This window comes from Colias croceus, chromosome 8, assembly GCF_905220415.1.
Source record: "Colias croceus chromosome 8, ilColCroc2.1".
NCBI lineage: Eukaryota > Metazoa > Arthropoda > Insecta > Lepidoptera > Pieridae > Colias > Colias croceus.
Window position 1 is genome coordinate 7,323,295 of NC_059544.1, and position 27,909 is coordinate 7,351,203.

General features: G+C 30.9%; 2 protein-coding genes across 5 annotated transcripts; one reads left to right on the forward strand and one right to left on the reverse strand.

The window, feature by feature from the left end:
- Positions 1 to 389: 389 nt before the first annotated feature.
- LOC123693995 lies at positions 390 to 4,384 on the reverse strand. 2 transcript variants are annotated; one of them, XM_045639285.1, is made up of 5 exons: positions 3,500 to 4,384; positions 3,118 to 3,217; positions 2,583 to 2,648; positions 2,187 to 2,345; positions 390 to 571 (listed from the first exon to the last, which is right to left on the reverse strand). In XM_045639285.1, the coding sequence occupies exons 1-5, from the start codon at positions 4,282 to 4,284 to the stop codon at positions 518 to 520; spliced, it is 1,164 nt and encodes a 387-aa protein (XP_045495241.1). In that variant the 5' UTR covers positions 4,285 to 4,384; the 3' UTR covers positions 390 to 517. The 2 variants fall into 2 exon arrangements, with proteins under 2 accessions (XP_045495241.1, XP_045495240.1); XM_045639284.1 differs by having other exon boundaries at positions 2,583 to 2,687.
- A 7,764-nt stretch (positions 4,385 to 12,148) lies between these two features.
- On the forward strand, positions 12,149 to 27,499 carry LOC123694001 (acyl-CoA Delta-9 desaturase-like). 3 transcript variants are annotated; one of them, XM_045639292.1, is made up of 6 exons: positions 12,203 to 12,262; positions 12,499 to 12,584; positions 19,862 to 20,070; positions 22,820 to 22,950; positions 24,721 to 24,926; positions 26,784 to 27,499. In XM_045639292.1, exons 3-6 carry the CDS (start codon positions 19,866 to 19,868, stop codon positions 27,262 to 27,264), a joined length of 1,023 nt encoding a protein of 340 aa, XP_045495248.1. In that variant the 5' UTR covers positions 12,203 to 12,262; positions 12,499 to 12,584; positions 19,862 to 19,865; the 3' UTR covers positions 27,265 to 27,499. The 3 variants fall into 3 exon arrangements, with proteins under 3 accessions (XP_045495249.1, XP_045495248.1, XP_045495250.1); XM_045639293.1 differs by lacking the exon at positions 12,499 to 12,584 and having other exon boundaries at positions 12,149 to 12,262; XM_045639294.1 differs by lacking the exons at positions 12,203 to 12,262; positions 12,499 to 12,584 and adding an exon at positions 13,613 to 13,633.
- Positions 27,500 to 27,909: the final 410 nt, after the last annotated feature.

Genomic DNA, 27,909 nt, shown 5'->3' on the forward strand with positions numbered 1-27,909 from the left:
TACTTCTGCGCATTCCTGCTGAACTAGAACATGCTATGACGAAACAGATGATTCCATAGAAAAATCGTTACGGCCTGGCGTTACACCAGGACAGCAGTATATTTAAAAAGCTGTTTATAATTTGAACGGATGTAACGTATAAGTTTGGCCGGATATCTGGCGGAACGAAAATGCTACCACCGCTTTCTCTTTCGCTCGCTTACCATCAGCCGCCCTCAGTTAATTTGCCAGCAACTGTTGAAGTTCTTAGATAGTTATGTAACACACTAATACAACACTTGGTAAATTAATTTATCTTTTCTTTTATCACTATAAATTTTAATAATAAACACAGATAATATATAGGTACTATATAAGTAGTAATAAAGATGAGAAATAAAACACGAATATTACCACTGAACAACTTTACTTAGGTACTTAACTTATGTATCGTGAACTAAGATCGTGAAAGTAATGAGTCTAGAAAATTGTTTTCCTTAGCGGCCGTGATACAATTAGTTTTACCTTTATAGCAATCTTATTCAGATGTCTGCCGTAATACTGCGTAATAACTGTATGCCGTCCGGACAATCTGAAAGGAAAATAATATATTTATTATCTTACCTTACAGTGCACTAAGGGCCGGTTTTTCAATCCTTGGTTAAAATTTATCCGTCCAATAAAGTATTACACAAACATTTTAAAATGCCACCTGTAAACTGTCAAATACGGACAATTAGAATACATTTTTGAAATGGTAGTTTACTGTTTAATACGTTATTCGATGAATAACTTTTAACCAACGATGGAAAAATTAGCCCTGAGTGAAACAACCTATGTAGTATGTATTTTAAAAAAGGTAAGGTTCGAACGTATATCGCTTACCTACACAACTTACTTTCTAATTTCCAAGATTGTAATGTGCAATTTATCTTACTTGAATATAGAGAATGTTGATATATTTGGGAACTTAGGAAGCACCGAAGTCAATGAAATATTTCATACATAGGTACCTAACAACTATCAGCGTAGGAGTAGAGAGTCAATTTATACATGTAATTAATACCTACACATAGGTATAAGGTACCTACGCCCACGATATTGCAACTTCTCAGTTCTCCATGGTTTATTGGTTTGGAAATGTTAAACATTTTAATATGTATGTGAATAAGTATTTGAAGTAGGTACTTAATAACAAGTACCGAGGATATAGATAATATAATATATTAGTAATATCAATTTTATACACTATTCTATATATATATGTATCTTCCTACCCCATGGTATCAAAGTTATATTCTATTGTACAAAAAACATTTTTCGGCGATGTATTTCATATCATTAGCTTACCCGTTCTCAAATCTCCTTAATTTTTTAGAGCGAGAAATATCTTATATTGCCTTATAAATATATTATAGAATAAGTAGCTATATTAAAATACCATATTATAAATTAAATATTCTTTCGCAACATGCTATTAACTAGTCGCAGGCGTGAGCTAATTCAAGCCAAAACATGCTCGACTCACTCAAGGAGGTAAATTTTAGATCATAATAATTATACAGTAAAAATGGTATCTAGTTTAAGTATTCATTGAGTTTTATTCCTTATTATCCATATTACGTGAGAGTATTCATATTTCATATGATAATATGCATGCACACAAGATAAACAATAAACTACTCCTAAGAAAAATGCGCTCTCTATGCAATAAGCTAACAAACTATAATATTTATTATATACGTCTACCCTTTAAGGCACTTTCATGCTGATACGCGAGCGATAGGTCTGAAAATCTTACTTCCTTAAAATGTGGAATTAATTGCACTATTGAAAATGACTGATCATTTTCAACACTATATGCATATTTTTGTATTTGTTTCTAGTATGTATAGAACATAAAATTACTTGATAGGGTTTGCTCTGAAATATTTTTATTGAGAGACAACAAATTCAGATAGCTTTTTTACGAAAGCTCTCGTAACCTTTTATATGCTATACATATATAATATTTAAAATCTAACGACCGAACGAAATCACACCAGTTAACAACCCGTAAGTAGAAACAATTAGTTTCTCTAGTTGAGTAAAGCTTTCGTTGTGACAAATTCCTAAATATTGATATTAGCTCTATCGTAACAGCAGCATTCTTACAGCACAAGTTTTTAAAGCTTTCTTCAAATAGTTTATTATATTAAATTGTAAACCTGTATAAAAGACTCCAAATTAAGAACGTTGAAGGGTCCGGCGAACAGTTTGCAACAGCGAGACATTCTTATACAAAGAATCCCAACTTCAGAGCGGATTTTAATTCCGAGGCTCCACCATGCTGACGCGAAAGGGCCTTCGCCTAGTGTAACAACACTCTGAAATGTATAAAATTTATGCAATAATGAGGAGAGATGTATTTCAAATCACAATTTTCACTAGTGCTTAGTTACGTTATTAAGAATAACTAATAATTTCATAAAATTAAGAGTGCACATTAGTTATCTTGCACGTAAGTTTAAGTTGTTGTTTAAGTTCCAACCGGCACCAGAATAAGTACTTAGGTTAATTTGTTACAAGCATGAACCTTGAATGCCGAGTACTAAGTGTTCTACCTCATTTTGTACAGCGTCTCCGTAATGACAGTAGAGAAAAAGCTGGGTGAGAGTCGCACACATGTACTGTAACAGTGATATTAGTTGGGTGGCGCTTAAGTCCTTCTGCGAATTAATGAAACAATTTATTTGAAACACTTCCTTTTAACAGCTAGAGAACTTTGCTAAGAATGAATGTTCCAAGTGACTTAATCTCGTGGCTCGTGCTGAATTTGAAGATTTGTATGCGCAAGGCGACTCGATCTCGTTATAACTTTCAAGATATAACTGCAAATAAAATCTATTGTTGGAGAGTGGTTTGAAACTTTCAGAGATAGCTTAATTAATTCTATCATCAATGACATTTTTTATACCCTCGTTCAACATCCAAGTGATTGAAATTGATTGTTTGTTTGTTTGTTTGTTCTACATGTAGAAAGGGGGATTCATTATAATCACAATAATGTTGGGCGCAGATATTTTATTAATTAAATCAAAGATTTTGTTTTTGCTACGCTTAGATGAAATTAGATATTAAATAAAAATGAATACTCACTGATTGCAGCTGAATGCATACACAGCAGAGAGTCAGCGTAGCCACGAAGAAGTATATACCGACAATATTCCTTATGATTTCATCCAATTGTTTGACCATACTGTAAATGATATGAAATAATCTTTTTTTCATAAATTTTGGCTTAACTCTATATAACATCTAAATAATTTAATGAACCTATGTAAAAATAGATAATTGTTACCTAAATATAAATAAAATGAAATAAGATAAAGAGAACTCATTAAACTTTTTAAATCCACGTCGCCATAAAATATAGAGCAATCGTTCTATTTCCGTTGATTATAAATTACCTACACGATAATATTCTTCAACAACACAAATATAATCTAAAAACATATTACATTAGGCAAATGACACTCACCGTAGCAAAGTAACATGAATGAAGTGGCATTTCTTAATCCTATAATGTGCTCGGGCGTCTCGTTCTTGGCATAAATTAAATTGCTTGCCACTTCCGCCGATTCTCTGGCTATAAGCGTGCAGTAATGAAAACTGGCCACATACAAATATCATAGTACCAGTTGCGAATGAATCGAAAACAATGTGTACGCTTACGCAATAAACAGAAGCAATGATTTCAGCAATAATTGTTGCTGCATAACCGAATGCACTGACATCTAATGGAGACCAAACCGGCAAAACGTGCAGCCAATCCACAACCTCGCCTTTTATTTTATATATCCCATATTCAATAAATGGGGTCGAAATATACACGATACCCGTAAAGCTATACATCTGAGAGAGAAGCGACTTTGTAGACAAAAATTTCCGCGAATAAACCAAAATATGCCCGGAGAATTTATCATTGTCCTCATCATCGGTGTCATAATCGACGCCGGTCGTGTCATCGTTGTTCAATTCGTCATTCTCCAATATAAAAGCTTGTTTTAGTAAAAAGTTCCAGTCGTCTCTTTTAAATTGCATTGAATACAGCTTGATAAATCCCATACCGCAGAACGAAAGTACGCTAAAACAGCCGAAGAGCTTTTCCGGATCGTTTTTAGCCAAAAACAACGCAATCATCTGGGCAACATTAGCGAGAAAGAAGCAGCTGATGCAAATTTTTGTTAACCAGTGTATTTCGTTACCGGTTGGTCCCAACCACAGGCCTATTTTCTGGATCCACTTGATAATGGTTATTTCCATGGTGGTCTTTTTCTCTATTTTCAAATTGTTTCTCACACATTCTTCCGATATAGTATTTCGTTTCTGATAAAAGAGAAAGAAGTTTAAATATACGTTGGTACTGGACTCGTATAACAAACTTCATAAAAATGTAAGTATAAGTATTGTTCTCCTTAAAATAATTTTAACAAAATGCTACATAACAATATTTTTGGACTGAAGCTTAAATCGTCCATTCGCAAGTAGCCACGAAAATTATTAAATGGATAAGTCTAATTAAAATGAAATATATTAATCCGAAATCTTTATTTAATTGTTTAACTTAAAACTAGCCATTCGTCCTGGCTCCACATAAACAGATTTATCCTATGCAATTCAGCAGCACTAAGGGTAAATAAATGTACCTAAGAAAAGATCAGAGAGTAGTTTTTTAGTTCAAATGTAACAAATAAACTATGAAATCGTTCCACTTTATAACATAAATATTATTAGATATTTAATTATTATGTCAAATGCAGAAAATTTATTAATTTATAGTGTTAATAGCCTCTTGTTTGTATATATAATATCATTGGTTAATACATAGATAAATAGAGGCAGTTATTTTTGTGAACTTTATATAATTCTTTCGCTTGTTTGATTTACTCAAACAACGTTTCAATTAAGTCTGATGAAAATCAGTCCTGCACTCGAAGCTTGCAGCTTTCGTAATAACAGACGCTACAATTCCAATCTGAATAGCTTGAGAGATTTTATTCGTATTTTTATTTGATTTGTATTGTAAAATATTAACTAGAATAATTGTTATAATCATTTAATCAATTCTAAAAATTTTAGGTATGAATTTCATAGATATGGCTTTAAAGTGTATCTCATCCATACTAATATTATATAAATGCGAAAGGAACTCTGTCTGTCTGTCTGTTACTCAATCACGCCTAAACTACTGAAATGAAATGAAAAATGGTATGGAGATATTTTGATACCCGAGAAAGGACATAGGCTACATTTTATCCCGGGAAAATCACGCAATCCCGGAAATCCCACGAGAACGGGAACTATGCGGGTTTTTCTTTAACTGCGCGGGCGAAGCCCCGGGCGGAAACCTAGTTCTCTATATCAGTAGGTATTGTTTAATGACTTATAAGTAACTCTATAAATATGCCAACGTATTGTTACTTATTATTATAATATAATTAAAATTTAAAACCAACAAGAAGAGCATCGATGAACAATATTCGTCGTAATTTTAAAGGAGAAATGAATTTTTCCACGTTGTAAAAAAATAAATAATAGGTACCTATACACATATAAGGTAGGTATGATAATATAATCAAATAATAAAAATTACCTTCAAAAAGGACTTTATCTTAGAGAACATTTTGTAGCAACACGCTGGTAATATGGTAGCCTTCTAATGAAGGATATCCGTAACGGGCCAGCATAGCCTAATGGCATTGTTATGTCGCTGTTTAGTTTAGAAATTCGATATTACGCGATTAGTCTAATACTTTCGATATATTAGTATTATATTTGTGAAGTTATTATGCAGTCATATGACCTCCAACTTGTTTATTATTTTTTGAAAGTGTTGTTGAGAGCTTTAAGTGTTTTCATTACCTTATAATTCTATAATAATATTATACACTATAAGTTGAGATTACGGGACTAAAACATTACTCTGTTCTGAAGTAAGTAATAACAACTAACTAATGTAATTTTTTTTTATAATTAGGGTGCATTAGTCTAATTCCGGATGACGGGGTAAATGCAATAACGTTAAATTAATAGGAACGTATCTAGTGATTGATTAAACAAATATGAATAATATGGTTATCAAACCCGTTTATTTTCATGCGATGCCTTCACGATACTCACAATAAAACGATGCTCTGAAGTGCTCTATTCACAATTTTCCGCATTACCCGACATCTGAATTTCCTGAATTACTTTCCTCGAATGCACTATATTCTTTTTTTTTCAAGGTATAGAAATAAATAAATTATATTCTTAGTTTAACGTCCACGTACGTTCTAGGCAAAACAAACTTTAATTGATAAACTCATTACAATAACTTTTATAATTATCCTTATTATGAAAGCAATTTCATACTAATCTAGGATTTAAATTATGAAAACTTTTTTGTAATTACAGCAACTTTATTTACTTATTAATGTTTTCTTGAAAATACAAAACATAGTTTATTATGAAGTGCAATTCAAGAGCTTGGTTCAGCCTTTGTCTTGTAACAAAATTATAAACTACTTAGGAAATTGGAAAGTATTCAATTATTTACGCACTCAAGCTATCAATTATACTTTATATCATTTTCTTTACTTTATAGTCAGTTTAATGTTGTAATTTTGTGATGATATACAAATAGACTCAATTACCACACCTGTTTGTCTTTCCACGGCCACGGCAAGTCTGTCTGAGAAAGCTATTATAAATAAATAAAAAATTCTAACACACGCTTAAAATACCTTTTTCAGTTGTATCAGTCAGTCTCAATTTTAACTATTTTGTATAGTGAAATCGTAATAGAAATACAATTACATAAAAAATCATCAAAACAAAGATATCTACTGCTCTCGAAATAAACCAATTTCATAGAGGCCCTTCGATCGAATCGAACCGGGGCGGATATGGGATAATAATAAGTATTAGAACATATAATTGTGTAAACAAAGCATAAATAGGTTTTCAATAGGTAGGTTATATAAATACTCTAACTTTAAAAAACCACTAAGTACCTAACTACAAAAAAAATTCAGAGCTTTATGTATTTCTATAGTTCTTCTTGATTAATAATATAGATCTATTTAATCACCGTGCAATTAGAAAATTGAGCTATATTTTTAATTCTCATAGCCGTGAATCATGATGGCCATATCATGACTCAAAATGGCCGATACCAGGGTAAAATTATCTTGCCGTAAATTGTCGCTTTTGCCAGCCATTCGCTGATTTTACTGGAGATATCGTAGAATTAATAGTATTAGAGCAGTCATGCTCTACTTTTACCAAAATGTGTGTAATTTAATCTATTTACAATTAGGTTAGAAGCTAATAGGTACATTTTTATATCCTCCATAGGGAGTCTCTCGTTTGCAATAGGTAGCTATTTCCTAGAAATAAGATTTGATACTGGACATATTTTCATAGAAATCTATCACCTTCGAAAGCCTTTTGAACATTTTAATAACACACACATATTATCAAATAACATTATACTAACCATTGTTAGTACCTACCACGTAGGTAAAGTTTACATTCAAAGAATTCGCATTGTTATCTCTAATTATTTATTTATAGATAAATTAATTTATGCTTCAGCAATAGTTTACACAATTCAAATGCGACTATTAAAGGCATATTTTTAAAAATTCTTTAAAATAGTAAATTGCCTTTTAATATGGATAGGTACCTAATACAAATAATTATAATATCGTATATACTTAGTCTCTTCTCCACATAATTACAATCATTGGGTAATAATTAATGTATTAAAACAACTATGTAACAAATAGATTTCATGAATAAATCGATTCATACATAAAAATGAAGATAAAGAATAAATAACAATTATCTACTGAGATTAATCGGATTAGTTATTTGTTTTTAAAATGAAGATGGCAACAGACAAATTATTTAAATAGTTTAAAAATGTTTAATAGATCGTTTTTAGAAAAGAAGTAGAGGTCACATTAATTAGAAACCTAATGTTGTAAAAAGGGCGGGCAATAATAGGATTTTTACCTTCTTTGTAGTTTGTACCATAAACTGATTAATTCGATCTTTACCTTATTGGGAATCTACCAATACATTATCCATATAAACTTTCTTGTCCTTACTTCTTGTCGTATGAATTCATGTAGAAATATAGAAGGTTCTCTGAAAATGAATGCTATATTCATTGATAATATTCTAAGTGTCCCGCCATCGGTGTACCTACTTACTATGCTTAATGGAACTTATAGTTTTGCATACGCTACTGTCAATCGTGTTTTTTATAGAATCCAAGATAAAAGTTCGAAGTATCACTTCCCTTATTATTAAGGTTGTTGTTTACACATACACGATTTTTAAAATAAGAAAATACGGGGAAATATGCCCGTAGCGTAGACACTTTTATTTTCGTAGCGTTGCGATGTGACAAGCAGGATATACGAAAGAGTAATCTGATTTCTGATCTAAAGTATTTTTTTGTTTGATTAAATAAAGGATCCTCATTTAATTAGGTATGACACATACGTTATCATAATTAAATGAGGAATACTCTATATAAGCGGTTTAAAAAATATTATCTGTCATTAATTTTCCAATTAGCAAATAATCAGTTGTTTTCATTAGAAAGCAAAATAAGTATCAATGTGCTAAATTAAGCCTTGAGATAAGCTTGGAATTCGGAAATAATCTATATAGTTATCACCATTAGACTGATAGAGTTCGATTCGCAAACAAAACGTGCCTAATAATGTTTTCATGAAGATTTGCTTCGGTTTATCCTCGTCCTGAAATTAGATTGCATCGGGTCGAAAAGAATATGGGTTAATATGTAATAGCTATTATATTGCTTTGACTTATCGAATATAATATGGTTACCTATTGGGAGAAAAGGTCCCCAAGCGACTTCGTTCACTAAACCACAAAGTCAGTCTGAATTTATCTGCAGCTTTGATTTGCTATGCAGTGATTTATCTCTAAACTTGACTTCATTTTCATGTACGACTGAAACGCGAAATTTGTTTATACAAATATAATGTTTATGCACAAGTTTAAATATTTTGTAGGTAAATATATATGTTGTTTGCTAACATCATAATATTCGTAAAAAAAATTAAAACATTGATGACATCGACATTCTTATTATTAAAGCATAGGTACTTGTTTTTTAGATTACTCTATTCCTGTGCACTTGATAAGGAAGTTCAATCTATAACGTGTTAATTTAATAGATTTACGCTTCTTTTAATAGACACAAAACAGATTTTTTTATTCATCAATCAAGGATATTGTGAATTGCTCATAATTTATCAATATGTAATCAGTGGCGTTACATTGTATGTGTTGACTATAATTATTTTATGTATTATTAAGTATTTTAATTTTACATATTTCGAACTGTGATTGCTTTGTTTTTTGCGTGCATAATATTGAAATAAGGTTATTTTTTTGTTTTACCTAGAATATTTTTGATACATTGTCATTATAATAATAATTGTGTAAGCGACTGTTGGTTCGAGTAGGTTCGAGTCAAGTGAGTATTAAAGTTTGACAGCATGGCTGTGTCTGTATTTTAATGTTTTTGTAGGAAGTTATTATGTGGCAATAAAGCTTCTTTTCTTTCTTGTTTCTTTCAAGAATATTTTTTTATTAGAATTGTTTATTAACACTTTAAACTCAAACTCAATCATTCATTTAGACTTCTTCTAGTCTCTAGAAGCACTTTTGAATAGTCATAATAGTTCAGTTTACCGCCGATTCGGAAAGCAGTATCTATAGTAGTAACTTCATAGTTCCATATTTTACATATAGGTAACATAATGATGGTAACATAATGATGATAAATAAATAAATAAATGCCAAAGAAATGTCCTTTTAATGAAGAAAACATAAATAATTTGAATATGTTGTTATAATAAAAGTTGTACGATCATTTGACTGAGCGGAGAGAATTATGGGCATGTGGTCCGAGGCACGGATATTGGCCATTGTGCAATTCGTGTTCACAATATCACACGATTGTAATTTAGCATGTGGAAAATTTAAATTTTTGGACGGTAGGCTTAATTCACTTAGGATTCAGTGTACAGTTAATTTATGTTTGTATATTTTTTTTTCAGTTACTTTTAACAGTGAGTTTTGAGAGTGGAGCAATAAAAATTATGGAAAAATCGATTTACGTTGTTGTCTAATATTAAGATATGTAAAATACTATTATTTTTTTTTAAATTAAATGCATATTGAATTTGATATTTTTGGTTTTATAAATATAAATTTACAAAGAATAGAAAAAAATAATAAATGCATATTGTCAAAAAACCATGGGATTAATTTTATACAGCTGCTGATCATCGGGATAAATAGACGCAAGTATAGATATCGTATTTTATATTGATTTTCTCTATAAGTTGGCATGATAGGTATCTAATGCTTGCTTGCGGCCAATTTTTGACTGGCAACCTAGTCGATATAATATATTCTCCTAATCATAAATATACATAAAAAGTTCGTTTCACCAAAAAACTACGAACGAAGTAATCCTGCGGTGGGATCTAGTACTATTAATTTTCATGTCCGTAGTCTCAGCCCGAGTTATTAATTAAATTCATTATTTATATGACGTAAATCTATTCAGGGAATTATATATCATATTATTATATATCTACCTATTATACAGTTGATGATACGCATAACTTAAATCTTAATATATGCATTAGATAACTAATAATCTCTCTATACATTTATTTATTGAAGTGAAAACTTCTTTAGCGGCGTTGGGTATAAAATCTTAAACTCGCGTCAGGACACGTGGCCTGATCGAAAAAGCGTAAGACGGATGTTTTTTTTTTTTTTAGCCCTTATATTCCATGCGTAAGACGGATACCATTCCAAAATATCAAACATGCTGAACGTTAATAATCAAGTTTTCACTTCTGCCGGCACTCCCGGAGTGCAACCCGTCTTTTTTCTTTTTGATCATTTACTTTTTTTTCAAAACTCAAGCTAGTTTAGCTCAAGCATTACTTTACTTGTGCACATGGTACTCGAATGGAGTAATCTCTTGTTATTTTTAAGCTAACTGAAATAAAAAATGGTGAATAAATATGCCTAATATGCGCATAAACTAATATCTCACAACAATTAACATCAGTATGTACATAACCTTTGCATAATAATATATACTTTTAACGATTCGATACATTGTGTATATTTTGTTGAATTAATTTATCAGTGTTTTTTTAATATTTAAATGAATAACATATATTTTATTGAGATAATAATAATATGTTTAAATTACATTTTTAAGAGTAAGGTGCTTTTCCCATCCCAGTTCTGTGGTATATTCCCCTCTGCGAACCTCTTTTTTATCCCATAACTTTGAAAGACGGCCATCATCTTTAAAAGGCCATATGCCTCTTCAAAGTCTCTTGAGCTACGCTTACCATCGAGCATCGACAATTCAGCTTTTTGTAGACTATAATAGCATAAACATAAGTTTAATTTTAATTTTATTTCTACCTCCTAGTCCTAGGTATAAATATATGAGAAATCAGGCATTTAGAATTAAGATAAGATGAAAGATTGAAAAAAACATATTTTTCAGCAGCTTATCTAAATATGTACGTACATAATATATTATTATGTAATATCTTTTACTTATCATTAGTAAACAAAATAAAGCTGAAGAGGGACGCATGTAACTACTAATCGAAAATTAATCACCATCGCTCTTCTTTGACTTGTTATCTTCTGAAAATAAAAATGAGAAAGAATTTCTATCCATTAATACGCGCTACATATTCTGGTGCCAATGTTCCTGTAAGAGTTAAAACATTTTAATATTATTTATTTTGCATTTTAATAAAATTCTTTATAAAAATAAATCTTACTGATATTTTAACTAACCACGGTTTATTATCACTAATAAATACAAAATACAAAAGATCGTTACTAATGTTCTTAAATTTTTTACACGCAACAATCAACTTGAAGAAATCCGATTAATTATTATAATCAGTGGCGACTCTAGACGGTGTGTACAGCTCGCTGTGGTCTTCAAACTAATGACCTTGCTTCCCAGACACTTAAAGATAGACCGAAATTTACATGCTGTAACTGATGGTTCAACCACCAATTCCAAAACAACGTGCTCACTCAATATAAGCGTGTGCTAAAATATGACTAATCAGTATTGTTATAACGTTCACCGACCGAGGTGTACAGCGTTGACGTACCTATAGCGAAAATTGTTTTCGTTCATTCTAGTCAACTCGTAAGTTCCAATTGAAAATTCCCTTTTAAATTTTGTATGAAATAGACCGTGCGTCACAGTGAAGTGTGTGAGGGAATTTGATGCAATTTTGTTTTTTATTACATTCTGGAAAGTTTTAGAAATGATACAAGGAGGATCACGTAGCTACGTTATGGTCAATTTATGACGCGACTTGATATAACCTATTGACAATGTATGTACCTATAAAATAGCTGTAAACAATTTCCCGATTGCAGTCTTACGCGACATCTAAACGACTTCAAGCCACCCAGTGCTAACTTAAAAAACCAACTCGGTGCTCAATAAGTTATCACTGTTTAAGGTAATTTTTTAACCATTATATAAAAATCAATTCACAAATCACATTATACTAAAAATAGATTGCTAAAATGTTGTTTAAAAATTACATTATTTACTAAACATTACGATAAAAAAATGATACTTTATTCATAAAAATCCTCAATAATTAGTACAATCAAAAATTTAAGAATGAAAAATTTGTCCATTTCTAAAAAAACATCAAAGAAAAACTATTAAAATAACATGATGAAGAATAAAAATTAAACAGTCTATATTCATACTAATTAAGATAAAGCTCATTACTAACTAATCTATATGGCATTTGATTAAAGTAAAAAATTGCGCCAATAAAATACATGAGCCCGAAAATGATAATTGTACATTATGTAAAGGCAAACAAAGTCTAATGTATTTTGCATAAAATTTAAGGTTTTAGTTTTATTTTAAGCATAAAATTATGGAAAAATGTTTTCGATAATTTCGGTAATAAATTTCGCTTGTAAATAATAAAAGATGCCCGAGTTTTTCACTTGTTTCTGGTTTAGATAGAGCTCTATTGTTTCATATTTCCCTTATCAAGGTATTTGTTTTTATCAAGGAAAACAAACATTTTCTTGTACAAAATAATAGATTTATAGTTATTCTAAATTATTATTTTATTTAAAAGTATTGACATTATATTCTCAGTTGAATAAGTGTCAATGTTCACACATTATTAAACAATAATTGTTATCATGTCATGCATAAAATCATAAACAAATTGCGATCATTGTATCTGAAGAACAATCGGCTAACTGTAAGCTATGGTAAAACATATTAGAGACAATTACCAAGTTTATATACTAAACGATAATATTTAGTAAACAATTGCGGAGAGGTTGTGACCTGACTCATTTATCACTTGTATCGATCTTTGTTGATTGTGCACATCATCTGGGGATCACGCCACTCCCGCGCATGTGACGGTCATGCCAGTGTCAAACAATACTGGCCTGTGACCGCAGCTCTTTTCGCAAGGACCACGTATTCTAATTCTATTTATATACACGTGTTAAAAATCACGGTGCTTCGGTAAGTAAGGATTATGTTTGTACCACAGAAACAATAGATCATGCATGGGTTATGACGTAATTTACTTTTTTAAATTAGATCCACAATTGAATTCCCGTTTGCCTATTTACACGTAACTTGGTAAGGAAATTTGTTCTGTTATCACAAATTTATTGTTCGAATGAATTTACAATTATTTAATTAAAACGTATTAGCATTTTATGAAATGGTTGTTTTTATTTTCGCAATATTATATGTACGCCGGAAAACACTATTCAATATTCATAGTGGTGAATTTTGTTTATTGATGATGTTCGATACCTACAAGGAAGTCTTCTTCACAAGTATTATATTTTATTAACATCATAACTATCACTTGTTCTCACGGACCGTGTCAATAATTCACAGATGCAAGTGTACTTAGTACTAACTCCAATATTTACATTAAATGTAGGAATTTGTGAACACATTTTTAATAATCGAATCGTTTATATTTGGATAGAAATAAGGAAAATATTGGGCATTTCAATGTAATACATAATTAATACTATCGGATAAGGAAAGGAAAATGCGTCAGTATACAATATAACATATATCCTTTTGTGGTATACTTTAAAATTTAATAAATAAAGCATGATAATTTGGGGCATTAATAATTTGGAGATCTTTTACAACGTATTAACGTATACAAGTATATTTTTTAAAGTTAAACAATATCCAATTATGATATTTTATTCGTTGATAAATTTGATGTTAATATAGTCCTTTATAATATAATACGTGTTAGATCCGAATGAAATCTGAAACAATGATACGTATAAGTAGGGACTGTAACTATTTTCCTAAATAATGAATTATATATTATAAAGTCAGTCAACTAATAACTGTAGAATTTTATTGAATATATCATATCAACAAGAGAAAGTTGATTACAATAAATTTATTGTTAGGACATTTATTTTCTAACAAAGTAACTAGTCAACTTGCGATTTATTTCTATGACTAAATTAAATATTAAGTAAAGTTAATGAAATTTAGTTTAGTTTTGTGTTATGAATGTTTTATTTATGTTTTATTTATTTATTTAGGTATACCTACTTAATTTAAATTATTGTACATGCGACATGCCCCATAGAGATAATATGTACTACATATTATTATCTCTATGACATGCCCTTCGTATTTTTACAAGTTCGAAACGTGCCTTTGTATAAAAAAAATGTCTTCGGGTAATAGCGTAGGTATTACCCACATAAATAATAATTATTATTAATTATACTTGTACAATTAACAATGTACATTCATCCATTAAATTATTTTTGTTTCTACCAAGCACAAAACAAAACAAATACGTAACACGAAATATTTTGATCCATATTTATAATTGAATTGATACTAATGTCATGGATTTTAAATATATGTCGGTATTGTAAAACACTGCGGATTTTTTATTTACTATTGTTAACGATTCAATTCATTGTTTTTGTTGATTAAAAATAATTTTACCGCTTATCATAAATAAAATAACTCAGATAAATCTTTCGTAATCATAATCAGGAAACGCAAGAAGTTTTGTAATTTTTCTGTTGTCTGTTTTTTTCATTACAAGTTTTGTTTTCATTTCCTTTTGTCATCTCGTTAAATATTTATCTAGCACAGCACAAATCTAAATAATCATCACATCATCGAAACCTAATTTTACTCTTAAAATGTGTGTATTTTTTGGGAATACAGCTAATCGAATCTGTATAAAATTTGACACGTAAATATCTTATACATATAGTCTGGATTGGCATAGCTTTTAAGTGTTTTAACCACGTATCTCGCGCGTGAAACCTCGGGCTAACTGAGCAGTGAGCTTTGGGATATAAATACCTATAATTTTCAAACGAAACAACCATATATATTGTCATCTAAACAACAAATTGTATGAGATAATCTATACTTAATGTATAATATTATAAACTTGAAGAGATTGTTTGTTTGTTTGAACTCGCTAATCTCAGGAACTCCTGGTCCGATTTGAAAAATTCTTTCGGTTTTAGATAGCCCATTTATCGAGGGAGACTATAGGCTATATTTAATCAGGCAAATACCAAAAGGAGCTGAGCAATGCGGGTGAAACCGGGGGGTACAGCTAGCGAACAATAGTAAAATAGTAAACGTTCTCTTAAATCACATATAGAGTCAAAGTTGTGGATTTCATTCAGTTCTCAGATGTTTTAATTTACTTACACTTCATATAAGTCCTATCCCACCAAAAACATTTTCATGTAAAATGTTGCCAAGACGAGCCCATATGACTCGCACTGACAAAAAGTTATCAGATCAAAATTTAATTTAAAATTACAGGTCTCATACAAACTCCCATCCCCTAGTTTAAGGGGTTGGGCGATGAAAGTTACAAGTTTTATAATTTTTTTGTTGTTTGTGTGCTAATACTAGCTTACATACAAAATTTCAGCTTTCTAGGACATTAGGAAATACCTTAAGAATTTTGATGATCATCAGTGAGTCAGTGACGAAATTAGCGTTTTTTAGATATAAATAAAATCTGAAGTATACAAGCTAATATAATTAAAACTTAATATGTTCAATAAGTCTTCTATTAAAAATATATCCCGAAAATTTTGTTGATCTAGCATAATCCAAACCCAAGTTATGAGGGTTCAAAAAAACGTCGAAGCGCTTCGAGAAAAGGTAGGTAGTGCCCGTGCGCTTCGCTTGTTCGCTTGGCTCGTCTTGGCGGGGGCACTACCGTGCCCCCAGATTTCTTATGAGAAAGAATTTATTATAGGTATATGAGATTTAGAATAATCATATACCTATTTACATTATCATTATTCATTAATAGTAATTAATGTATATTCTAGAAGCGATCTCTACTATCTAAAGTATCTATGTCTATTTTGATATAAATAATGCTTTTTATTATCTCAAATACGTCCTTAGCGTGTACCTAACAATCGTAATCACGGCAATGTACTTACTTCAATTTATAAGTAGTTAATATAATTGAATAATCGTAGTAATCTCTAAAATAATATTTTTAAATTACATCTCATCATTCATATAATATGCAGTCCATTAAGTGTTAGTTTCTCTATATGAAATTTTCGGTATCTTGTTTCATCCCTTTTTTTCGTGACAACGGGTAACCCTTGACCTTCTCCAGACTCCAAGGTCCCATCATTCGTTATATTTGAATTCCGTGGTATAGACGTGGTATAGAATACATAATAGCCAAACTTTCGCGTTTATAATAGACTAGCTGTGCCCCCGGGTTTTACCCGCATTATTCCGCTCTTGTTGGTCTTAGCGTGATGATATATAGTTCTGAACTATATATAATATAGCCCTCCAAAGAATTTTTCAAATTGGCCCGTTAGTTCCTGAGAGTAGTGCGTTCAAACAAACAAACAAAAAAAAAACTTATTTCAGCTTTATAATATTAAGTATAATATAAGTGTACTTTATATATAGACACCGTGTTATGGTTAGTAATTTTATTACTCATGATAATTTTTATACAACTGTAAATTGAAATAAATTTTCAACATAGGTACCTTTAAAGCATAATATTTTTATTTTCTATATGAAAAGTCGACGAAACGAATAACGAAGCTTAAAATAAATTTACGAAATAAAATAAATTTCATACATAGGTTGTTGTTAAACATTGCGTTGAATATTGATAAATTGTAGGTATTATCAGTGACTCCATTCATTTGACGTAAAATTAAAATCTTAATAAATATGATATTAGTAGATAATCCTCGAAATTAAGATGAGACAGTTGTAATTGATATTAATGACTGATTACTTAAGAATTTCATAAGCTAAAGCGTAGAATAAAATTCTAAACCTTACTTTTTTAAATACGTATGTGCCATATGTGTACACTGTACCTATCTGGAAAAATACATTCTTGTTATACATTCAGAAATTGAATTTATAGCATATTGTAGGTACAATATGGTCTCTACGTTGTCATAACGTAATCTTTATGTTTGCTGTAAAATGTTCGAAAGGTCAGAATAAAAAACTTAATAAATTAAAATTGCTTTTTTAATCCTTGCAAAGTCTTTACTTTCTCAATCATTGTCCATGAAATCACACACAAGAAAAACTGTATACCTATATAAAGTTTTAATTCGTCCCCAAATAGAAATAGGTTACAAATATTTATAAAATTTAGTCATAACAAGTCACTACTCAATCACACAGAATAAAAATACATATTATGTAAACAAAATTGCACGTTTCTTTCATTCGGTTTTTATTCATGCTTCTCTTTTCGATAACCTATGAACTATTTGCTGGTACACATAATATATTAGATATTTAATTACATATTGCAATATTGTTTTTTTATTATAATTATGCAACCATTCACGAAAATAACTATGCATTGATATGTTAGGCATTTATTACGAATAAATATGTGCCCTTGCTTTTCAATTAAATAAGCATTAACTTGAACGTACGAAGTTTAATTATAATGTACTTAACAAATACTTCGCTTCGTCGAATTATTTATGAATTTAAATTTATTAGTTACATATAGGTATAACATAAAGAGCATACCTTTAGTATTTATATGAGTATTGAACGAAATATAATTTCATCACGTCAATGTATGGATACTATTTGAAAATTAATTCTCTAATATTGTTTAAATAAATATCATTGATAGGAGGTTAGTATGTAGAGCATTTAAAGTGAATATAAAACAACAGCTTTTTAGTTATTACTATCGTCTTTTTTTCGGTTAAAAGAAATTTCTAAACACTGAAAATAATAATATGCAGCAGCTATTTTCGATCATATTGCGAAGTTGAATCAGCATTCAATCATTGAATTACTCATTCATTAGGAAATCTCTATTCGTGAGATCTTCGTTCTAATTAGAACTAAAAATATAAACGATCCTATATTCACTCTGTATGAGTCATTTTTTTAATTTCAAATCATTAAAATGCGTTTTGCTTTTTTTTATCAAGAGCACACTGGCACACATAATAACTATAACGTTTTTTTTAAATATAAATGATCAGTGTATTTCATAGTTATAGTAAATGAAATGATTGTATTACCAGGCACTGCTTCACAAATTGTAGAGGCGTAAGTTCCCTCAAATATTTTCAGGACCTCTTGAATTAAAAAGTAAAATATGGCTTGAAATGACAATTAACTTCGTCCACGTAAATAAGAATAACCATTGGCAATAAAACACAAACAAATGGTATAATAAAGTTGTAGTGGGATGGAATTGCGCTTTCGGGAGAAATTAAAGCAGAATTACTTCGGTGTAATTAATGACAACATTCACACAGTCATTTTCTATCTCGTTAATAATAAACATATGAGAGTTGCATTCTAATTCAGTTAAAGACTTAGTTATAAATTCCTGAAACTTCTTGTTTGAAAGCCATTTAGAGGTATTAATTTTAAAATCGTGAATTCCGAGTAATATATTTTTGTAGCAATGACAATGAAACCTGCATTGGCCTTGTTGCGATGGGTTTTTTGCAACTGGGTGAACATCTTCAACGCCATGAAATTTCATAATACTTATTAGAAATATTCTCGATTAAACAAGTCCTGGACAACCAAGACGGAAAACTGAGAAATAGCATTTTGAATACTTTATAGAATAATTTATATTTATAAACTTATACTTTATAATTGGTTACGATTATTTCGAATTATGTACAGAATAATTTTGACCGCCTCCTTGGTACAGTGGTTGACGCGTGAGCGTAGAACCGAGGGGTCCTGGGTTCGATTCCCGGTGGAGACGAAGAAAAAAAAAATGTCTCGGTCTGGCAGGACACACTAGGCTGATCACCTACTTGTCCCTAAAGGAAGTGGATCAGTGAAACAGGTGTATGCATAATGCATCTGCCCCTTACCCCACTAGGGGACACGGGACTTCACACAGAATAATTTTCAAAGTACAATTTTGAAGGTACATAAGCAACATACAACGTTATATAGCCTACTGAATATTAATATTTTAATTTAAAGTTTAACATAACTAGTCTAACATAACCAGTCATATTTTTTGAATTATTTAGCAGAGTAAACATACGGCCATAATGCATATTATGAGGAAATGGCGAACGCATTATTTTTCTCGGGAAATTTATTCTCACTTCAAAGCTTCGAAACGAGTGCTCATACCATTCGTACCTACTAAGCAATCAATCTTATTTTTATTATTCTAAATAACGGGTTTCTTTACAGAAAAATGCCTCCCCACCAACAGGCGGCATCGTGGGCTTTATTCGAGTCGGACGCTACGAAAGACGCCACCATAGTGCCGCCCTCCGCTGACAAGCGAGAATGGAAAATCGTGTGGAGGAATGTGATCCTCTTCGCGTTTTTGCACGCGGGCGGCGTATATGGTGCCTATTTGTTCTTCACTAAGGCTATGTGGGCGACCAGACTGTTTGGTTAGTATTATATTTTAGATAGGAACAATAAATACATTTTATAGCCAGCTTTCCGCCCACGGCTCAAAGAAAAATCCCACGGGAAAGTGATGTTTTACCCCGATAAAAAGCAGCCTACAACATACCCAGTCACAAACATCATTTTATTATATTGCTATTGTGACAGAAAACAAACAAACACACTTTCCCATTTATAATATTAGTCGTGGAAAAAATCGTAGTTTCGTTGCGATCGTAGTCAAGTTATTGTCAACTGTTCTTTTAATAATAATTGAAATACTGAAGTATTTTTTTTATATAAACAATATTTTTAATGTAGGTCATAATTTTATTCATAACTTTAACGTAACGAATGTTAAGCAAAAACAATATAATTGCTAAACTAATGCTTCTGTAGAAGCATAACGTTTCTCTGAAAGTATTCATAATAATTATATACAGTCAACTTTACTAAACTTAATTTTACCAAAACATCTGCCTCTAAACAGAAGATAATGAAATTCTTCAGAACTACAATACAATAAAGATTGTGTAATTTTCCTGGTAAATATTAGCGTGATTTAATGGTTTATAAAAGAAGAGCAATATCAACAAATCAAATCTACTTTTTAATTAAAAAAATGCCTTTAATATAATGAAAAAATAAACGTAAGAGAAAATGGGAAATGTAGGTGAAAAATTCGTAGAGTAAAAGCGCAAAGTGCCTAACTATCTTTACACGTTTTTTCCATATTTCCGACAACAGCTTTTAGCAGTAAAGTACCTATTATGATGACGTCATTTTTCATGAAACATCGACCCATGCCCTCTATTTTAATAAATATTATTGTTGATCGAATTTTGACACGTCATATTGTTTTAAAGTATCATTGACTTTTCAATCCTTACTTTTTTGTGTAAATATAACCTCCTCGTCCTGGCTTCGCTCGGGTTGACGTATTTGTAAGTATTTCTAATGAAACAATACTACTCCAAAAATTGTCCAAACCCAAATCTATCACAAGAAAAATAATTAAAAATTAACACAAAAAGAAATGTTTGTATTATAGTGTATAAAAATAATACTACTAAATAATAATAGAGTGATCAAATTGTAAATTGATAATTCCAACAGTAATAATAAAATCTCATAATAATTTGCACTCGAATAATAATTGAAGAGAAACAAAGTAATTTCAACACGTTTAATGTTTATCTTTAATCGTTGACACGTTTGAGAATCTATGAAAATATTACTGTTTATTATGCTAATACTCGATTGTTAAAACAATTTAAAAGGCTTACTTACTTGCTTTCAAGCAATTATTAACTTTGTAAATATCACGATCGATTTTTAACACGCTTTTTCTTAGCCTAACCTGTATGCAAACGACTCCTTTTGATTCGATTTTTATCCACTCTAAAGGAACAAATTTAATTCAAAATTTATACACTTATAAAAACCGGAGACAATACAATAATTTAATTAGTATGTATTATAATCAAACGTGTTTTCTAGTTTTTATTAAAACTGTATCTATTTGCAACCTACTTAGTTAGAGTTATTTGTACCTAGAGGCTAAATCTTAATTTTAATCATCCTTTATAATTTATATGCTAAAGTAGGTATATAAGGGAGAAAGCATTTCACTTGAGTAAATCAAGAAATGAAGGATTATTCGTAAGAAATTTATCGAATACCTTTTTCAACTAGCTGAAAGATGTTTGCCGATTGTATTCTAAAAATATCACATCTTCAATTTTGTGATTAAGTTTTATATTGTCTACCGAAATCCCTACTATCCCTACTAATATTATTAAAATGCGAAAGTAACTCTGTCTGTCTGTAACACTTTCCCGCATAGACCTCTCAACCGATTATGATGAAATTTGGCACAGACAATTTTTAGACCCTGAGAAAGAACATAGGCTACCTTTTATTGCGAAATATGTACCACGGGTGAGGCCGGGGCGGACCGGCCGGGCGGATAACTACTGATATTGAAACCTATTGTACTAAATTCTACACCATTTCATTGCTTTTCTTTTTTTTTATTTATTTTTAGAGATACAGACTGCACGCCTCGTTAACGTGATGTCTTCAAAAATCCACAACAAATTTAATATCAAACTGAAGCCATACATTTTATTTATAACCTTCTTAAAGCCACAAAATGTTTCAGGTTTAAAAGTCTTTGTAGTATTTTTTGTAAAGATAGAAACTTACCAATATATTGTGAGTGTGAATCAAAGTACGTAATCATTTTTATTATTCCCTAAGCTCGAGAAAATGAAGATATTTCATATGTATTTTCCTTTCTCTTTGAGAACGATACTCTTACATTTTCATTCATTCATTTAAAGACATATCTCGAACTGGCTATTCTCTAACGAACATATGAACATAAATTGATGTAGGTAGGTACTTTCAATAAGTTATTTGAAGAACTATATTGTAGACTGTAGAAATACTCTTCATCTACCCTACCTTAATCTAAACAGTACGCCGAGCTTTCAGCGGCACTAATTTTATAATATCCAAACCGTATCTAAATTTCGGTTTATTTAAATATATAATATGAAAAATTCAAATGTAGGTAAGTATAGAAAATATTTGATTTGAATAACGTAATTCACTTCACGATAAGAGCAAATATTCAACCGTTTTCATGTTTCATACAATATCTACCTAGTTACACGTACTTACCGATAAAAATGAAACCACAGAATCGTAGCTAAGCATAAAAATAATGTGTTATTTTTGTTCCAGCGGTGTTCTTATACCTGTGTTCGGGTTTGGGCATTACAGCAGGCGCTCACAGGCTTTGGGCACACAAATCCTACAAGGCTCGGTTACCGCTGCGCATTTTGCTAACCATTTTCAACACAATTGCCTTCCAAGTAAGTAATTGAGGAATCTACGCTACGTAACGAGATAAAGCTAAACTAAACTACTTACTTACATGGGGAAGCGGGTTTTAAATTCAATCCGGAGTTTTTGGTTGAACGAAGCGAACAGAAAATGTGAAAATATATTTTGTAGCCTTTTTAACTTGTGTACAATCGCTAAAATCGTCCTACTATTGTAAATAATATAATTATATAAATAATATAAAATTAAAGCACCTATTACATAAATTTTACCTACCGAATTTTAGTCAATAAATATTAATTGACTTGTGATAAGGAATAAGATAAGAAATCCAAGTCCAGCATTCACGTGAGCATAGATAGCATAAAGTATAGAAACCGATGTAAACAAGTTTTTATATAACACCGTATAATACATAAAACACTCGATAAATTTTATTCAAATAAGATACGAAACCACGACAAAAATAAGGTCAAACGAAACGGCGTGTAATTTGAAAGAGAGCAGCTTTAATACCATCTGCCTTTATCTATAAAAAGTTTATTGCATCGGAAGAATATTTCCGACAACGATCACGTCACTAGGTGTACGTGATAAGTGTTTCTGATGACAAATATAATGACTTACATGAGAGGCACATGTCGAGCGTGTTATTGCAACCTATGACACCGTTATCAATGAACTTACGCGCCAATAAAATAGTTTATCGCTTGGAATCGACATACGTGTTGACTTATGTGTGACTTTCACCCGGTTAGGGTATTTTCCTTTATGAAATGGGATTGAAGCCATATACATACTTCGTTTTCTATTCTATTTGCTTTCTGATATACATAATTATACTTATACATATATAAATGTTTGATTGAAAGGCTGCAATATTTTCGGGCTTTGATAATATTTGTTTAGTATGCATCAAATCAATTGTTCTTTGTTGTTTCCAATCAAATGAAAATTAGATTTTTAACAATTCCCTCGCTCGTTTTTAAAATTTAATGGAATACTATGGTTGAATGAATTAAAAACAAATATTGTGAAGTATAATAAACTTATTGTTGAATGTTTGTTTAAATTCAGAATCAACTTGCAAAAGTGTCGTATTGAATATTTAATTTTATACTTTGGAATATTTTAACGGAGGACATTTTTAGCGGAATAAATTATGCGATTGACATATCTATCAAAAACCTAATTAACTTACATCTAATTTATTTTACGTAGCCCTAGATTCTAGCGTATAAATTCTGTCCAAGTCTAAGTAATGGTTTTAAACAGTACTCACTCAGTAATCAACAAATTATTTACATAGTCTGAAATGTAATCTTAAATCAATAAAGTTAAATTGGTTAAAATACTCAAGCAGAACAAATCCAACTATTCGCCTAGATTCGAAATTAGAGTTATCGTGACTTGTACATGAATCTGTTGTAATTCTGATAGTTAATAATTTTTCTGCATCTTATTATTGCATATCTATAAATATTTACGCAATTATTTTAATACAAAAAGAAACTAGACTATCATTATGTTTCTATTGGATGAAATTACAAATAATACATCTATTTTCTACAATTATACATTTCTAATAACAGTTGAATGTCCATAATATTGATAATTTAAATCGTTGAATATTGTAGGTACCTAGTTGTTGCCTTGTAGATCAGCTCATGTTCACAAATATACTATGTATTGATTATTGATTGAGTCCTAGATTCAGAATTATTTTCTACTTTTTAGTTATAAGTATCTATATTGAAAGCGTATTTTTAGTTTTTCAAACTATATTTATTTTTTATCAGGACTCCGCCTTGGATTGGGCAAGGGACCATCGAATGCACCACAAGTACTCGGAGACGGACGCAGACCCGCACAATGCAACTCGCGGCTTCTTCTTCTCTCACATCGGATGGCTGCTGGTTCGAAAACATCCTGAGATCAAGGCTAAGGGACCTACCATAGATATGAGCGACCTGAAAGCGGATCCAATACTTCGGTTCCAAAAACGGTGATACTTTTTACCTATCGTTATAGGAATGCTAATATTGACGGTTTTGGGCCATGGCTATAGAATAGTATGTCATAATACTAATACTACATAAACTAATTTTATTTCATACCTATTACGGATTACCTGTACTTCAATTCTTTTTTATTGGATTCATCCTTCAGAACACTAAAACTGACCGCCTCCTTGGTACAGTGGTTAACGTGTGAGCGTAGAACCGAGGGGTCCTGGATTCGATTCCCAGTGGAGACGAAGAAAAAAAAAATGTCTTGGTCTGGCAGGACACAGGCTGATCACCTACTTGTCGCTAAAGAAAATCGATCGGTGAAACAGATGTATAATACATCTACCCCACTAGGACACATGGGAATTCACTTTCATCCTTCAAAAAAAGCTTCAGCTTCAGGCCACAAAATCCACAAGTAAATGTCCTCCCGATGTTCACAAAAACTACCGCACCTGCAAGGGTACTTATAATATACTAGTGGTCCGCCCCGGCTTCGCCCGTGGTACATATTTCGCAATAAAAGGTAGCCTATGTCCTTTCTCGGGTATCAAAATATCTCCATATCAAATTTTATGCAAATTGGTTCAGTAGTTTAGGCGTGATTGAGTAACAGACAGACAGACAGAGTTACTTTCTCATTTATATTATTAGTATGGATTGTCTCGTATAAGTTACCTACATATTGTTTTATAATTTACAACTGTACTTTAAAAAAGTATTTGATGTTTTACACCTCTTTTCTAATATATTCACCTAATTTACTTTCAAACTAATACAGATTTTTTTAAATAAAACCTAATACGGGCTACTTTCTATTACTAAAAAATAATACAATAGCTGTTAATAGCAGGCAAGTAACATGAGCATGTTACGATAAAAAAGCAAGTGAGAGTTAATGAAAAACTAACTACCTAGTTACAATGTTTTGTGATAGCGTCAATTTTCTTGTTATTAAAATGTACAAATTGCTATTTGGGCCTATTTGTCTCAAAGGATCGCGTCTTCTTTAGAGCGATGTCTTCAATAAAATTAATTAATTAAAATTATACAGTATATTATTATCGCAATGTAGAAGTTCATTAAAATAGGTATTTTTATTTTTTTACAAAAATGCCTGAAGGTTTTTGTCCTGCCATCTTATAAATTTATGATATTATAATCTACTAGCGGTCCGCCCCGGCTTCGCCCGTGGTACATATTCACGCTTTCTCTACATAAGAACCATCCTCGTACTTCAAGGAATATAATAAAAAAAGAATTAAAGAAATCGGTTCAACTGTTCTAAAGTTATGCGCCAACACATTTTGGGATTCATTTTTATATTATAGATTTATATTTTGATAACCTGATTCCCGTAGATCTCAGCATATAAAAAAATAAAATAAGGAAATTCAACCATACGTTTAAAAGCTATTTGTGAATTCTATTATTTTACCCGTCATTTTGCACACTTTACAGCGACCTATCGACCTGTCTGCCCCTGAAGCCGTGAACACGTTCGCTGTAAAATATGAATTCTCTTCGCTAGAAACGTCGGCTTAAATAATATAAAATATGTTATATATATTTTTTAAATTCGTTCGTATTCAGTATCTACCTTCTTAATTGGAAGAAAAAAAAACATATAAGTGCTATCTAATCAATTCCTAATAGCTTTTTATACACTTTTTTTATACAGCTTTATTGCCATTTAATATGGTCTAGGTTTTAATATAATTTAAACATTAATTATTGACAAAGTAGACTTAATGAATGATTTAAAAATTAAGATATATCTTAAACAAGCCTAACTAGCAAAGAAAGTAACCTAAATGAAGCATTCTTGATAAATGTATTCTATATTGTTTCAGGTACTACCTGATCTTGATGCCACTGGCTTGCTTCATTCTGCCATCATACATTCCAACGCTATGGGGTGAAACCATGTGGAATGGGTACTTCGTGTGCGCTATTTTCAGATATGTGTACGTTTTGAACGTGACTTGGCTTGTTAATTCCGCGGCACACAAATGGGGTAGCAAGCCCTACGACAAAAACATCAACCCAGTTGAAACCAAACCAGTGTCACTTGTCGTATTGGGAGAAGGCTTCCACAACTACCACCACGTCTTCCCGTGGGACTACAAAACGGCCGAACTTGGCAACTACTCCCTAAACTTGACAAAGCTCTTCATCGACACAATGGCCAAGATCGGTTGGGCGTATGACCTCAAAACCGTATCCCCTGAAGTCATCGAAAAGCGCGTCAAACGGACGGGAGACGGTTCACATGAAGAGTGGGGCTACGAAGAAATACACGACTCACCGAATGAAAAAGTGTGTCAAGACTAGTATAAGTTGTGTTCTACTAAACTAGATATACCAAAAAGTACATACAGGAAGAAGTATTCTCTAAGTCGGTTGGAATATGGTGTGCAATGGCGGTGTTCAAGAAACTGTTGAGGGATTTGTTATGTAAAGATTATTTATTTTAGTGTGTATATGTATTAGTAAGCTCACATTTTGTACATGTTATAAAAGAAAAAGACTTATATTTAGTTTTTAGAAATAAATATTTAACATACTACGTACAGTGTTTTCTTACATCAATTATATTTTACCTTGTCCTTAGTCGTGCATGGGTTAATTAATTTAGTGTTGATGTACTCAATGGACATTGTTAAATAACAATAGGGTATTATTCCCTTAATTACGTTTTAGTTAGTTAATATAAACATTTGCATTATGTATGGAATACATTAAACTTCGAATTTCGTTATACTCGTAGTATCACTTAATACCTATATTATTTTTACCAATGTTTTTGTTTTATTGTTTAAATACATATAAAGTTATAAGATCATTAACATTCAAACTAACTGGAACTGAGTCACAAGCACTTTTGGTTTTGTATAGGTGATGGTTCATATAAATTTGTTAAATTGGTGACATCAATATTTATCGAAAACAAATCCTTATAAAACATTTTGTGTAAAC